This window comes from Etheostoma cragini, chromosome 9, assembly GCF_013103735.1.
Source record: "Etheostoma cragini isolate CJK2018 chromosome 9, CSU_Ecrag_1.0, whole genome shotgun sequence".
Lineage (NCBI taxonomy): Eukaryota > Metazoa > Chordata > Actinopteri > Perciformes > Percidae > Etheostoma > Etheostoma cragini.
Window position 1 is genome coordinate 19,659,167 of NC_048415.1, and position 14,612 is coordinate 19,673,778.

General features: G+C 39.2%; 1 protein-coding gene across 4 annotated transcripts in view; it reads left to right on the forward strand.

Annotated features, from left to right (window-relative positions):
* The window catches only part of si:ch73-63e15.2 (protein strawberry notch homolog 2), a 60,267-nt gene that overhangs the window by 26,543 nt on the left and 19,112 nt on the right, over positions 1–14,612 (forward strand). The window contains exon 1 of one of the 4 annotated variants that reach the window (XM_034882614.1): positions 4,416–4,849. The exons of the other annotated variants lie outside the window; for them this stretch is intronic. Within the exon in view, the coding sequence (XP_034738505.1) occupies positions 4,790–4,849 (60 nt within the window). The 5' untranslated portion in view covers positions 4,416–4,789. Of the gene's footprint in view, positions 1–4,415; positions 4,850–14,612 lie in introns of those variants that run through there. 4 annotated transcript variants of the gene reach the window in all.

Below are 14,612 nucleotides of genomic sequence, written 5' to 3' on the forward strand. Positions count from 1 at the left end.
CGTGTTACATAATCGTGATTTCAATATTGACCAAAATAATCGTGATTATGATTTTTCCCAAAATCGAGCAGCCCTAGTTTAACATAAGGCCAAAGCAGTAAAGAATAAGGGATAATGTTAGGTATGACATCAGTGTCTAGGGAAAAGGCATTTTGTACATTTACTATGAGTTTTGAAGGCTTTTCACTGAATAATACAAAATGTTGGTACAGTATCAGCTATCATCACTGCTGTTCACCTGGATTGTATGTGTCCACCTGTCTCCTTATATATTGCTTATTTCAAGAGCAGGGGTGGGTTTATTTTCTGTAAATAAAATCCCTATGCATAATGTTTTTTTGTGCGTAGGGCTTTCTAATTAATTTCTTAATTGAGGGGATTTTTAATTGTCTCTGGAGGCTACAGAGGCTTACAATGTTTGATGAAATCTTTAGGCTATATTTTAAAGTTTATTCAATTTGATGCTCAGCAAGGTTTTGCTAAAGTAAGTTAGATCCTAAAAGGTTATTGTTGTACTTTATTAACCCTTTAGTAGAAATTGAATTCCCAAAGCTCTTTGGTAACATACTGTTGACAGTTACCAACAGTTTAGAGAAAAGCACAAATAGACACAAAAACGACAGAAGTTTCACTTCATGTTTGTGTCCAGGTGTGTGGATTACATGATGGAAAAATAGAAGAATGCTTGAAGTTATAAGAAAATGTTTGTATTAGTATTTGTAGGGAGTGGGGGTAGAATTTCAAGAACAAATACTATAAATAAAGTCTTTAAAATACAAGAAAGTTATGTGTCCTCCTCATCACGTGCGTTGTTGTGCTGGCATGGATTTTGTGATTCACGTGGGGTTTCCCTAATTTTCCATTTGGCTACGTCTTTCTTCCTTAAAAGTAATTCTCAGGAACAGGGTCATGTGATACATTTCAGATCTACTCATCTCTCTACATATTTAGAAATGTATGCCTTCACAGTTGTCCTTTTTATGTCGTAAAATTCAAATGAGCTCCTTCATCATTGGTGCAGTCTGTTTGATTTCCCGGCAGTGGAGACGTGGAATGTTATGGTGCCTGAGAGAGAAGAGAGAGACGTTTTGTGCTGTGTTGTGCTTTCTCAGCTGTTCTTTCTGGTTTTGGACACTCCCTACCATGTGAGGCATGCAGAGAAAAAATAAGTCACGGGGTCATCATGACTAATCCGCCACCCCACGCTTAGACCCCTTTTTCATCCTCCACTTTTTTCCCCCCACCATCATTATTGCATGCTGACCATGCCCATTTTTCCCTCTGTCTGTCTACAATCAGAAAGCAGGATTTATTGTTTTCTTTGCACTGCTGAGCCATGACAGTATTGAAGGCGTTGAGGTATGTGTGACTGGGTGAATTTATTGATGTCATTTTTTAGTTTGTTTGGTGACTATCATGTTTATTTCAGCCATTTCCTTGTTTTAGTGTCAGCTGTAGAGTCATTAGTGAAATTTCTTTTTCTTTTGCACAGCTTCCTGCAGTGTTACAGTTTGTTTATGCAGCTCACCAGAGCTCTGTTGGAATATCCTGATATAGTAAGGGATCAAACTGTGAGAGTATGTATACAGGAAATGTGTCTCTAGATTAAGCCAAAGGTTTGTTTGTATTCAAATCAATAGACAACCTATGAGACTTATTAGCCTTCTTCTATTATTAGTCAATTACAATATGTCACTAGCTGATAACTGAAATGTAATACATGGCTACTGTACAAGGATGTGGATAAAGTTGGCATCTCACATTTTTAGTAGGATTTGGCCCAATGGCACCAGAAAAACTATTCTAAAACTATATTATTTTCCTTATTAGGCATCAAATCTATCATAATAGTAGTAAATGAAGTTGCAAGGAATTCATGCATGCCATAGTTAAGTAAATAACCCATGTCCACTAATTGAAGTGACATACATTTATCTAGATGTTTGTATATTTATTTTCTATTTTGTAGATATATATATTTTATCTACAGCTCTAGATAATGGTTTTATGAAAAACAAAACAAAAACATAAAGCTCGATCATTTGATAAATCAGCACCAAATTGCAAATTGCCTTCCCAGGAAACGTGCCCAGAAATAACAGTTACACATTAAATCCTTTCTTGGGATAAACTAAAACAAAGCATTATCCAAACACTCAGCTTGGGCACAGTGGAATTAATACAAACAGTGGAAACTTTGACCAAACCAAAATGAGGTTTGATAATATTTCATATTTTCATCAACATTTACATTAAGTCTGTAAAGGAATTGATAGAAGGCTGAGGCCTCTCTGTGAACTCTTCAACTGTGTCAACTGTGCACATAACACCACAGGTGTTTAAAAATAAAAACAATCAGAAAAATCTGTTGCCTGCACAAAATGCTACTAATACCATTGAAATGCCCTAGTACTGTGCTTTCCCAAAAAGAGTTGAAATCTTAATCTAACTCACTTTGCCACAGTGACATGTGCACACCTGTCTGAAGGTTGGGTCATTTGTGGATCTAAAGTATTTTAACTTTTATGCAGAGCGTCAGAATGAAAACAAGACTTACTGGAAGACAAAAAACAGAATCATTCACAAACCACTCTGGCTAACCTCAAAGAGTGAACGATACTTTGCTTGCACACAAATTCACACACTAATACTCTTCACTCTATATGCTGTACGCATGTATGTACAAGGCACGTTTAGGGATATTCACAGTGTTTGTCTCTTGCTACATACTCTTGTTCTTTCTCTATGCGGTTCCTCATGCTATTACACAGCTACTCATGTGCACAGTGTACTTCTAGGAAGAGTTTAGAATTTAGTCTGCTTTTACAGTTCTTTTCAGTTTTGCTTATATGAATTGGAATCCCTTTTATTTGCTAAACACGTCATACCCTGAACGTGTCTTAAGTCTTTAACCCATCCTAACTGTAAATAGCAGCTGATTATGGTTTACTAACAAAACTCTTTCTTTCACTGGGAAGATACTCTATCTAGATTTTATTTTACTGACAATAAAAGATCTTGTTTTCCTTGGTGTGAGCAGATCTACTTTTATTAATAGCATTGGATGGTTCAGCCTTTATATAGCCTGTATTTTAGAAAGTATGCTTTCTAAACAAATACAAGTTTAGTGTGTTGAGTTTTCAAAAGAAGCTCATCAATGATTCACACGAGAGACAGACACACACACACACACACCCCCACACACACACACACACACACACACACACACACACACACACACACACACACTATTTAGAGGATTCCCACTCATACCATGATGACAACATGGACAGGCGCCACTCGGTCTCTGGGAGTCTGACTCCCCTTCAGTCCGTCAGAGATGGACATTACAGTACCTGACCATGCTGACTTGATAGCATGTATTCCTGGAAGCGGGGTATGCAAATGGACCCTCTGATCCATTGGTCAAGTAGATAAGTCAAATTACTTGTTTTTAAATACCACAATTTCCTCATTTATGACTGGGAAAACAAAGCCACTTTCTACAACACTGTCTTCAACACTGTCTTTGATCAGCATCTTGGATTTGTTGAAAGAATCCATTTGCCACCAGATTCCCAGAATATTATTTTTCCCAACAATCATGCCCCTTATTCCAGTAAGCCGGAATGGCCATTTATTATGAAGTATATGTGTGCAATTGTGCACAGACCCTTTTGAATAGGCAAACTTGCAGCTTGCCACTTGACCTGTTAATACATTCCTGACTACTTCAGCTGCTACTTCCTCCTCCTTGCTTAAACTGTCTAGAAGGGCTTTCCGCATTTGTCCATAGGGAAACTTTAAATTTGGTTGTCAAGTATCATAAAATGTTGATTAAGACAACAGCGCTGGATTAATAGGGAATGATTTGGCAGATTTATTGATAATTCAAGTATGCTAACTGCACCTGCATTCTAAGAAGTATCATACTGGTGCTCATCAGCTAATTATTACACTAGATGTTTGCTTCCTCCTTATTTAGATTTTACACCTCTAAGCTATGGGTCATTATATTAATCATGTATATATGTTAAGTAATTGTTACCAGAACAGCAGCCCTGAAATTGAGCCTGTGCAGACCAATACAAATACAAAAGCAGAGTATGAGGTAAGACAGGCAGCCAGGCAGAGTCTGTCTCTAAATATAATAATCATTTAATAGTGGCCCAGGCCCATTAAACATAACAGTAAGCAGCGGGGTGTGAGGAGCGGCCAGGTCCACAGCGCAATACTGTTTACACTACAAATGCGGTTGAGTTACACCATGTACAGTAAAATGGGCTTGACTGCCAGTAACTCTAGTCACTTACCAACAAAAGCATCATTTCCTGAAAGCTCCTCCCTCCTCCCTCCCTCTTCTCCCCACCTCTCCCCTCCCCTCCTCTGCTCTCTCACTCACTCTCCAACCACCTTTTTGAGCTCTGAGGAACTAGTCCACAATCACTATGACTAAGCCCTCTATGCAAATACCTGACTGCCCTGGTGAAGCAGGAAGCATGTTTTAGACTTGCTTGAGTCTCTGTTGTGAGGGGAACAGAGTTTGTATGTGTGAGCTGAAGGCCCAGAGCGCACCTGGGGTAGATGCAGATGTGTGTGTGTGGAACCAGAGAGGAACCGTGAAAGGGCTACTAAGAGTCCACTGTTGGGCGGAAGTGCACCATCTGTAAGGTCAAAACCAACACCAAGAAATGGAAGAAGCTGTCGCATTCAGGGATACTAGGTGAACAGGGGTGTGTGTGTGTGTTTGTATGTATTTCCCCCCCACCATACTGCAGCGTTTGGACCCATGTCGCTCATGCAGCTCTGGACTAAATTGTATTCACAGCTGGGACGACCACTTCCCAAGGTACTGGTACTGCTTCTGTTTTTTGTTTATATTACGTTAAATTAAGTCTGCTGTTTTAAGACTTGCTGTTATTTTGTTAAACTCTTTCTTTCTTTTTTTTACGTCACGGTCAGTGAATGAAAACTGTGAACTTGTGACTGAGTTGTATTGTCCTTATCAAGGAACTTCTAGATATGACTAGTAAGCTTTTTATTACTCATTTATGGCTGTTTTTGGCTTTACTTCTTGAATTAATTTTGAAAATACTTTGACTCAGATCATTGAGGGAAGCAGGCCTGTGCTTTTCGTCACGTTTACTTTTTCACGCTAGAACTTGGCCTACATTGAAACTAATCTGTTATTAAAAAAACTTTACACTTTTAAAGTTAATGATAGGTTACTCAGCTAAACTGTTTGGAAATCAATTTAAAACAAGTTTTTGAATGCTTACAAAGGCCGATATCCTGGACAAAGACATCCTAGACTAAGAATATTGTTTTTTTACTAGCGATCTCCGTTGACCGTTGTTTTTGAGTGGGAAACGGCTTAATTTCTGTTACAGAAAACGATAATCTACTCCACTTGTTTATTTCTGCATATTAACCCTAACCCTGCTGCTGGTTATTAAAAGAGAAAAATGATATTTTTTTGCTGGCAGGCCAGAGTGGCCAGTTAGTCACACAGCACGCCTTTAAGATTCTCATTCCCAGCCAGGAACTATGACAAATGATTGTCTCCCTCACTCCTTGCTGTCTTCCAGTAATTGTGCGAACCTGATATCTTGTGAGGCTAAATAGCATTCTTGTCTGTTTTCTGGATGGCAATCATATTTCAGGCTATTGTTGTTCTGCCCTGTAAATAGAACTGAACTGTTATTTTTAGTTGCTATTCATTAGACTACAGTGTTGGTGGAATTGTAGCTCATATCAGTCAGTCTACAGCCTTTAATGGGGCAAGGCATGATAAGCCCATTTCCACTGAATTTCTGCTTAAGTTTATTGGCTCATTTGAAAAATGACACAATCATTGGTTTCAAGTAGTTTATGCCTTAAACAACAATGTTTTTGTAAAATGACAAACGTACAGACTGAAGTTGGGTAGGGTATGTATCCTGTAACCTGGGCTCATTTTCTTCTGTTGGTTTCTCCCTGTCAAGCTGGCTGGGATCTCTCTCTCCTCAACATATGTAGTTAATATCCATGCATCAGTTTTCATGTGTACTTTCCACCTTATGCCACAACATCTGTTCTACACCCTTTTAAGGATAAGTTCATAACTTTTAGTCTATATTTAAAAATAGCCATGTTCCAATATTTACATTGAAGAAGGTTTCATTCCTCCTCTTCATACTGGCCATATAGAGATACCTTCCTAATGTGCTTTAAATCTAGAAGATGGGGGGCCAAAATTCACTATCCTGTTTCGGTTCAAAAATGTATTCCAACATTTATATGAAGCAAATCAGAGGCTTCAGCCGTCGGTGGGTTCTTTCCAAAGCCAAAGTCTTTTTTTCTCACTATTGCTTTAAACAAGTGTTTTAAAAAAGGAATTGAAAAAATTGTGATTCTGTACTTTAAGGCCAGGGTTGCAGCACAGCAGCCTCTTGGTGGGCACATGTTGTCAGTTTCCTGGTATTACGTTAAACCTCAAACATGACCTAGGCGTGCAGCTTACGGGAAGTGAATAAACAACGATAGTGAGGATGAGTGAGCGCATGGGGGTTGGCCTGATGATGAGTGGCAAAGAGAACAGCGGAGCAAGACAATCTTATCTCTTATCTGGCATGCCATCTTTACCAATATCTTACATTGTTAGAAAAAATCACCAGTGGAATAACCCAGGGTGGTGCTCGTGAAAAGACAACACAACGGGGTTATATCCTAGCTAAGCTAATTTTTGCTGGACATTAAAACAATTCTTGCAGGATAGAAGATGCCTTAAATATGTCAGGTCTGACAGTATTCAGAAACAGAACAACTGGAGGGTGAATCTGTCACATTACAGGTTTACCACAAACAAAAGATTTTAGTTTTTATGCATCAGTGGTTGCCTTTAATAATAGCAGAACTGTTGTCCTTATTTCCATTTGACTTGAGTTTGAAATTTAAAAAATATAATCAGATGGGTATGTTTTGAAATTTCAAACTTTGTCACTTATCATCCTGTAGCTGAACGGTTAAGATCAAGGTCCCCAGTTTGATTTTGGCCAGCGTCCTTTTTTGCACGTCATTGTCCTCTCTCTCCGCCCTCCAAAGTCAACTCTTCTGTAGAGCATACATTATTGTTTAGTTCTTGATCTCTTCTGCCCTCTTGGTGGGATGTCACACTAATACAGTATTTTTGACACGTGTGTGATGGAAATAGTTTTGGCCACTGTGTCTCTTACTGAATTGAATGGATGTTGAAGCACATTCCCTTTTTTTCCCCCAGTGGGAAATGCATGCCGTAAACATTGGTTGTAGTTGTTTTTGGAGGGTTCTTTTAACTTCAAAATGTTCTTATAATGTGTTAAAAGAACCTTTTAATCAGGATAAAAAGCCTTTTAAGTTTATCTGTCAGCCATCACGCAACCGTTATGATGTGAAAGTTTAGTCGACTTGTTGTAATAGTTAAAGTGGCTGGTGTCCCAGTTACTCTGCCCATGGTTGTAAGAGAGTAAATACTCTCCCCAGTAAGCACAACCAACTTCATCAACTTACTGGAAACAAGCCCACCGTTCTTCAGACATTAAATCACTTTAAATTTCAGTGTTGCTGTACTGTATAATACCAATTTACACATGCAAATCAAGGTGATAATGTACTCGAGGCTCTGACAAGTCCCTGTTAGAACATGAACTAGCACAGGTGTTTTTGTCCTCTATGGTTAATACAATCTTCTTCTTAACTGTATGCAACTAGTGTTCTCTAAGGTTGTGACCAATTGACACAGTCACATTGTTTTGCTCAGATTTTAATACCATTTTCAGTTATTCTCAGGGCCATTTTGCATGTTACTGTAAAAAATGACAGCGTTTGCCCCTGTAAGTGTTGTGTGTGATATGTTGACATTTCTCCACAATTTTGACGTCACCTTGGCGTCAACACTCCCCTCACATCCACTTTTTTTCAGCTCTGAGGAAGCAGGCTCACACACGCATTTAGTTATCACACGAATACCCACACACATAATTTGAAGCTGTGTGAGTCATTTTTCGTGTTCTTTGTTTTCTTATGTTCTCTTAATTTCACAATCACACATCCTTTCCAGATGCCCACCATATTTTTTCATATCATCTCTTAGTCTTTTTTCAGGACTAAACAGGGTTAAACTACTGAGACATGCCACTGTGCATGCCATCTCATCCTCATGGCATCTTTCTGTGCGTAACGTCCTCTAAGCACCACCCTAAGTACTTAGCAGATGAAATCTTTGTCACTGCTTTTCTCTTTATATTTCTGGCTCTTTCCTCTGTTCTCTTATTTTTTTTTCTAATCTTGTGCTACTTTTCACTTGTTTAACTTTGCTTGTCCTTCTTTGGTGGAGAAAGAATCTATATTTGCCAAGAAGATTTATTTGCTGTCATTACCATGAGGATCGTCGAGCCCTGTTAGTTTCTACTAAGTCGGCTTAAGTTTCAGGCTCTCCTACTGCACAACTAGCAGAACAGTTCTTTAAATGACATGACATCCTTTTCTTTTCCGCAACATATGAAAACACTAGGAAATTCCAGGAGACTTGTAAGCATCCAGCAGTACCTGGCTTTACTCAGACTTGGCACGATGAAGGCTTGCCTGTCAGAAGGTTGCTGGACTGGCTTTGATTGGAATTGTTAGTCAAGTCTAGCCTATATGTGATCGTCTGTGGGATAGACAAAGATGATATAATCATTTTTCTTTCGACCCCATCATTATCAATGGAAAAAACACTGATTCAATAACATTGTCAGAAGCCTTTTAAAATCAGTTTTGGCTTGGCGAGGTCCTAAGTGAAGCTCTTCGATGTCAATAATGTCAACTAGTGAGCACTTCTCTAGACTGAGACTTTAAGTTGTCTGTGAAGGACTTTTAAAAGTGTTTTTTGGCTGGAGGTTGTGTGACTAAAGGGTCCGAAACAAGATATAAAACGTTCCACGTTTGTACTCGTAAAACTACAATGTGTTTTTGACAAATTGGCTCCTTGATCAAAGCTCTGTGACGGGATGAGCTGATTTATGTCTGCACGTCTAATAAAGTCATTTTGTTATACAAAGACTGCGTTTACTGTCCACAAACCACTTGGTGTGCTTAACTATTACGCACCAAAACAATTTTATATTTAATTCAGAAGGGCTCTAACTGCTGCCAGTCTTCTTAATTTTGCTCATAAATTCAGTGTTTGCTTCAAGTCTTTGAGATGGTCAAGGAAATAGAAAAGCTTAGAGCTGTGCTATTAAAGTCACAGCTCAACAGTTATGTTGGGGATGTAAGACATGCAGACAGCTTGGCATAACATAATCCAGACAGAAAGAGAGACACCAGTGATGACTTTTTAGTTCCATGCCCTACTACTTAAAACGACGCACACACGCAAAGGCCATCAATAAGGTTCTGCTGAATGCATGGACGAGGTCAACAGCTGACCCCAGAGGGGAGTGCCTTGGGGGGGGGGGGGGGGGGTGGAGGGTTGTTTTAGTCAACTGATAATAGGTGTGGGATGGGTGGTTTGGAAACCCTCCGTCCCACCACCTTTTCTACATAGACACACCACAGAGATTGACAGTTAAGACTGTAGCTTTCAGTGCAACTGCTTGTCTCATTGACTGGGTTATTCCAGGTAACACCATAATTTTGAACTACATTACAAACATGGCATGGCAGTTTATCAGCATTTTAGCCATTGATAATATCTCCCAAAAGGATGTTATGCTACATGCACATTAATATCAGTGAAGAGTAAGTTTTGGGTTAAATAGAGCCTCTTCCTGCTTCAGAATTCTCTGGCAAAAAGAAAACTAGGATGAACACACAGTCAGAGGCTAAAAGGGCAGGCAGAAAAGGTGACAGAGATGGGATGGGAAACAAGGGGGATGTAGTTTTAAAGACCGGGAGAAATACAGTAAATAAAAGGTGATAGAAATGTACAGTGTGTGAGACAACGAGGTCATTAGATTTGTGTTTTTGTGTGTATCTACATGTGGGTGTGTGGGGTTAGTGGGAGGACAAGGTTACTTGTTTCCTGGCCTTGGAAAAGCTGGCAGTGTGTAGGAGGGGAAAGCCCGGGACATGGCCTGCCTGGGGCTTTAGCTTGGCCTTAAAGCTGAGGCAGGTTATTGAGTTTACAGGATGAGGCCAAGGACTATGTATACAGTACTTCTTACCTGACGCTTGCTTTTTGATTGCAGGGGTATCACATTAGCCTCTGATTAAAGCTGTAACAAAGAAAGTCATTTCCGTTTAAGGTTGGTTTATTGTCAGCCTTTGGCTTTGTCATGAACTGATTAAAAAAAAATAACTGAAGGGTCTTTACAGGTGGAAAGTCACGAAGGACTCATGGCCCTGTCGTGGCCCTGCAACAGCGACAACATGTTGACATGTCAACAGTTGTTGACATTTACAACATGCAAAAGAAATGTCCAGTGAGAAGTAGCAGCTGGCAACACCATGTGTTTCACAAGAGGCATGTGGGTGTCCATTATTTATCCTGGATAAACTGGAGTTAGCGGTGGCAATAACTACAATGCAGAGGGTTTTACCAAAACTTTTGAGGAAAAAGGTTACAGTTGCATCCGAGTGTAGACAACTGTCTTAATTTGATTTCAGAGGCTATGGTTGTAACATAACGGAGCTTATTAGGAAACACAAGCTGCATCTTCTAAACTTATTCTTATAAGGAAATGTGATAAAAAAAGATTCCTATCTGATGAGCCATACATATATTTTAACCCAAGCGGTCTTTGTCATGATACACACCTATCATTGATGGGATTTGTGATTAGACACAGTTTTTCCTTTAATAGTAAGGAGAACCATTTACCGATAAAGAGAGGTACACAGTCCATGGATTTCTTTTTTATAAAGCTAACAAAAAAAAGGGCTGTTAGATTTCCTTGTATTAGATGGCAGCGTATCATTGGTGTTGTATCCAGTGTCATTGTAGACATTAAATCAGTAACGGCTTTTGCTTACTTCTCCCAAAGCCATTGTTGAAGCTAATAAATGCCTTTTCAGTATTTTGTAATTGCTAATAAAGATTTTAGCCTGAATGTACTTTGTAGCAGTTATGTCTCATAGTCATGGATTTATTGTTTTATTCTTTAAGGCGGGGGTTATTTGTTTCTGATTACTCAACACTGTAAATACACCAACTATAACAGATGATGAAGCCAAGCTGTTTGTGGGTGGTTTGTGTTTGGAAGTGTATTTTTCTAGTTATGCTCATTAGAGCGGATATCCACCACTTTAAATACAGCATTCAAGTAACTGTAGCCCTGCACTCAAGAGGATTGTTACTGCTGTTTTTTACTGCTGTGTGCCTCCATTCATCTTCACCAGGCAGACAACTGTCATGATCCAGACACTCAAATACAAGTTACTGCTTATGTGGATACACTGTGTGAAGACCAGTGCATGTATATGTGCATATACATGTAAGGCTCAAAGGTTTGGGCACCCCAGGTAAAAATTTGTATTAATGTGCATAAAGAAGCCAAGAAAAGATGGAACAAATCTCGAAAATGCATCAAATGACAGATTAGACATTCTTATAATATGTCACATAACGTTAGATTTAATTTCCATCATTTACACTTTCAAAATAACGGAAAACAAAAAAATGACATCTGCAAAAGTTTGGGCACCTCGCAGAGTTAATACCTTGTACCCCCCTCTTTGGAAAGTATCATAGCTTGGAAACGCTTCTTGTAGCCAGCCAAGAGTCTTTTAATTCTTGTTTGAGGTATCATCGACCATTTTTCCTTACTAAAGTCTTCCAGTTCTTTGACATTTCTGGGCTGTCTGTCACTCACTGCTCTTTTAGGGTCTATCTATAGATTTTCAATTATGTTGAGGTCATGAGATTGTGAAGGCCATTGCAAAACCTTCAGTTTACGCATCTTGATGTAATCCACTGTGGAATTTGAAATGTGGCCATCCTCTCTTTAACTTCAGCTTTTTCACAGATGGCATCAAATTAGCGTCTAAAATCCGCTGAAATTTTATTAAATATATATATTTAATATATAAATATTTTTCCTTCTACTCGTGAAATTTTCCCTGTACCACTGGCTGCAATACAACCCCAAAGCATGATTGATTCAGCCCCATGCTTAACAGGTAGACAGAGGTTCTTTTCATTAAATTCTGTGCCCTTTTTTCTCCAAACTTACCTTTGGTCATTCCAGCCAAAAAGTTCTATTTTAACCTCACCGGTCCACAGAACTTGTTTCTTCAATGCATTAGGCTTTTCTATATGTTCATTTGCAAACTTCTGTGTTTTCGTCTGAAGACTCTTCCATAAAGACCATATCTGTACAGGTATTTCTTTATAGTGGAATGGAATGGAATTTTCTAGACAACTGCTAAGAAGAACCAATGGTGCTGATTGTTGGGGTAAGGTCAGATGAGTCTGGGCATTTCAAACTTTAAACTTGACATCATCAGGTCTGTCCAGCTGATGATTTAGAAAAATCCATGACACTGTCAGGTCTCAGCTTTCCAAAAGCATGCTAGAAACTCTGCAGGGTGGCCAAACGTTTGCGGATGCCATTTTATTAGTTTTTTGTTATTTTGAACCTGTAAATGATGGAAATAAAATCTAACTTTTTGTGACCTATTATACGAATGTCTAATCTGTCACTTGATGCTTTTTGGAGATTTTTCTATAATTTCTTGGCTTCTTTATGCACATTAATACAAATTTGTACGTGGGTGGGTGGGTGTTTATTGATTTTAACTTTACTGGGTGAACAAGAGGTGGATATGCTGCTGGCTTTAGCATTCATAGCAGAGGAGAAATTGAAGTGGGAACAATGTGAAAGGCAAACAGCAGGGCGGAGAAATGACATGCACATGGGTTTTCACATGTTCTTCTGTGTATGTGTACAAGCATACGCACACTCATATGCACGCTCAGAAATAACAAAGATTTGAAGCAGATTTGAGTCCCTGAAAACACACACACACACACACACACACACACTTTAAGACATTTTTATTGCACAGCAGAGAAAAAGAGCAAGAGAGAGCAAGGCAGGATTAGTAGTTATACGGTTGTGTGGCTGTGTGCTGTGGAGGGAGCCTGATTACCATCAGAGCAGTTGGAATTCAAGCCTTATCTCTGCTCGGCAGGGGCCCAGTCTTAGGAACAGTAGATGAACTAGCCCTGGGTACAGGCCTGCCGGGGGACAAACACTGCTGCCTCTGTTACGCTCTGCTTAACAACTCGATTAGCATGGTCCTGAGGTCGGCCTTGTCTTGGTTAGCACCAACCAACCTGCCGCAGTTTTCTGTGACTCCCTGTATCAGGATGGTCTCTCTTCTCGATAACAACACTGCTTCAGCACAGTATGCTCTGTTACATGAATTTAAATGATGTGGAAAACATACAAGTCACATCGTAATCTAACATAGACCTGCAGGTCCAAATGCAAATTACATATTTTCAGAATAAATGGATACAGGACTAGTTTCAGTTTGAGCTTGAATGCATCCACGGTAATGCGGCATATTGTAATCATTAAGGGTTTCTTAATTATTTCTTTTACAAGTAAAGCTATTATGACAGTTCATACTGTATCTTTTAATTGAAACCCAAGTTAAGCTGTATTTTCATATCAAATCTCATTAAGTAGTTTTCTAGTTCATTAAATCAATGTTTATTCTACTAACCTTGTTCATCAGCTGTTTGTGATTTACTCTGCTGCAAGAAAAAAAAATTATGCCTCTGGTGACACAGTATCCCTTTTCCAAGCCTGTTGTTTACTCCGCCTATCCTCAGCCAGTAGAGCCAAAAAAGGAGCAAGGAGAGCATTCGATGAGATAGACTAGAAGGATAGGAATACACAACTGATAGTATTAATTTAAAGAAAAAGGGAGAAATGAAACGTGGTAGAAAGCGACAGGTTACGTGGGAGTGGTAGTGATATTCTACAGAAACTCTCTACTTTCTAAATCTACACTTCTGGCACCCTAGAAAAAGTGGCTGTTCCACTCAGCTGTATCTCTCACTCTCTCACTCAAACAAACACACGGAGAAAAGGAAAGAGTGAGAGAGTTGCAGAAAAAGGCATACTCATAGAGCTCCTAGCAAACGCTGATAAGCTGAGTGCTGTATGTACCCTTGAAAAACCTCTTTCCAGTACACAAACATCTACGCGCTACGGTCAGCAAGTTGTTTCTCTAACGTCAGCGGGCAAAAATATACCCCATGTGTCTGTAAGGGTGGGCTTGTGTTTGTATACCTGGTGTTTAGTCATGTTGCACTAAGAGCTCTACGTCTTGTCTTGCCTGCCTGTGCATCCTTTTCAGATGAACTGGGTATTGGCTAACAGGCAGCTATGACTGAGGTAATGTCCGCACAGCTTCAAAGCATTAATCAGTAGCAGCTTATATTGTTGAGACCGAGGGAGCATCACAACTTATCATTTCTTTTTCAGGACCATTTTACTTTGGGTTCTCACAGCTTAGACTTTTTCTTTGCTTATTAGTCCTCTTCAGTCATAATAACATAGTTGTGCTCCAACCCAACTCATTATGTCTTGTGCTGTACAGTATTTTGTATCTCTCATTGTGGAGGTGCTAAACCATGTTTAAATGCAGGACAGTTA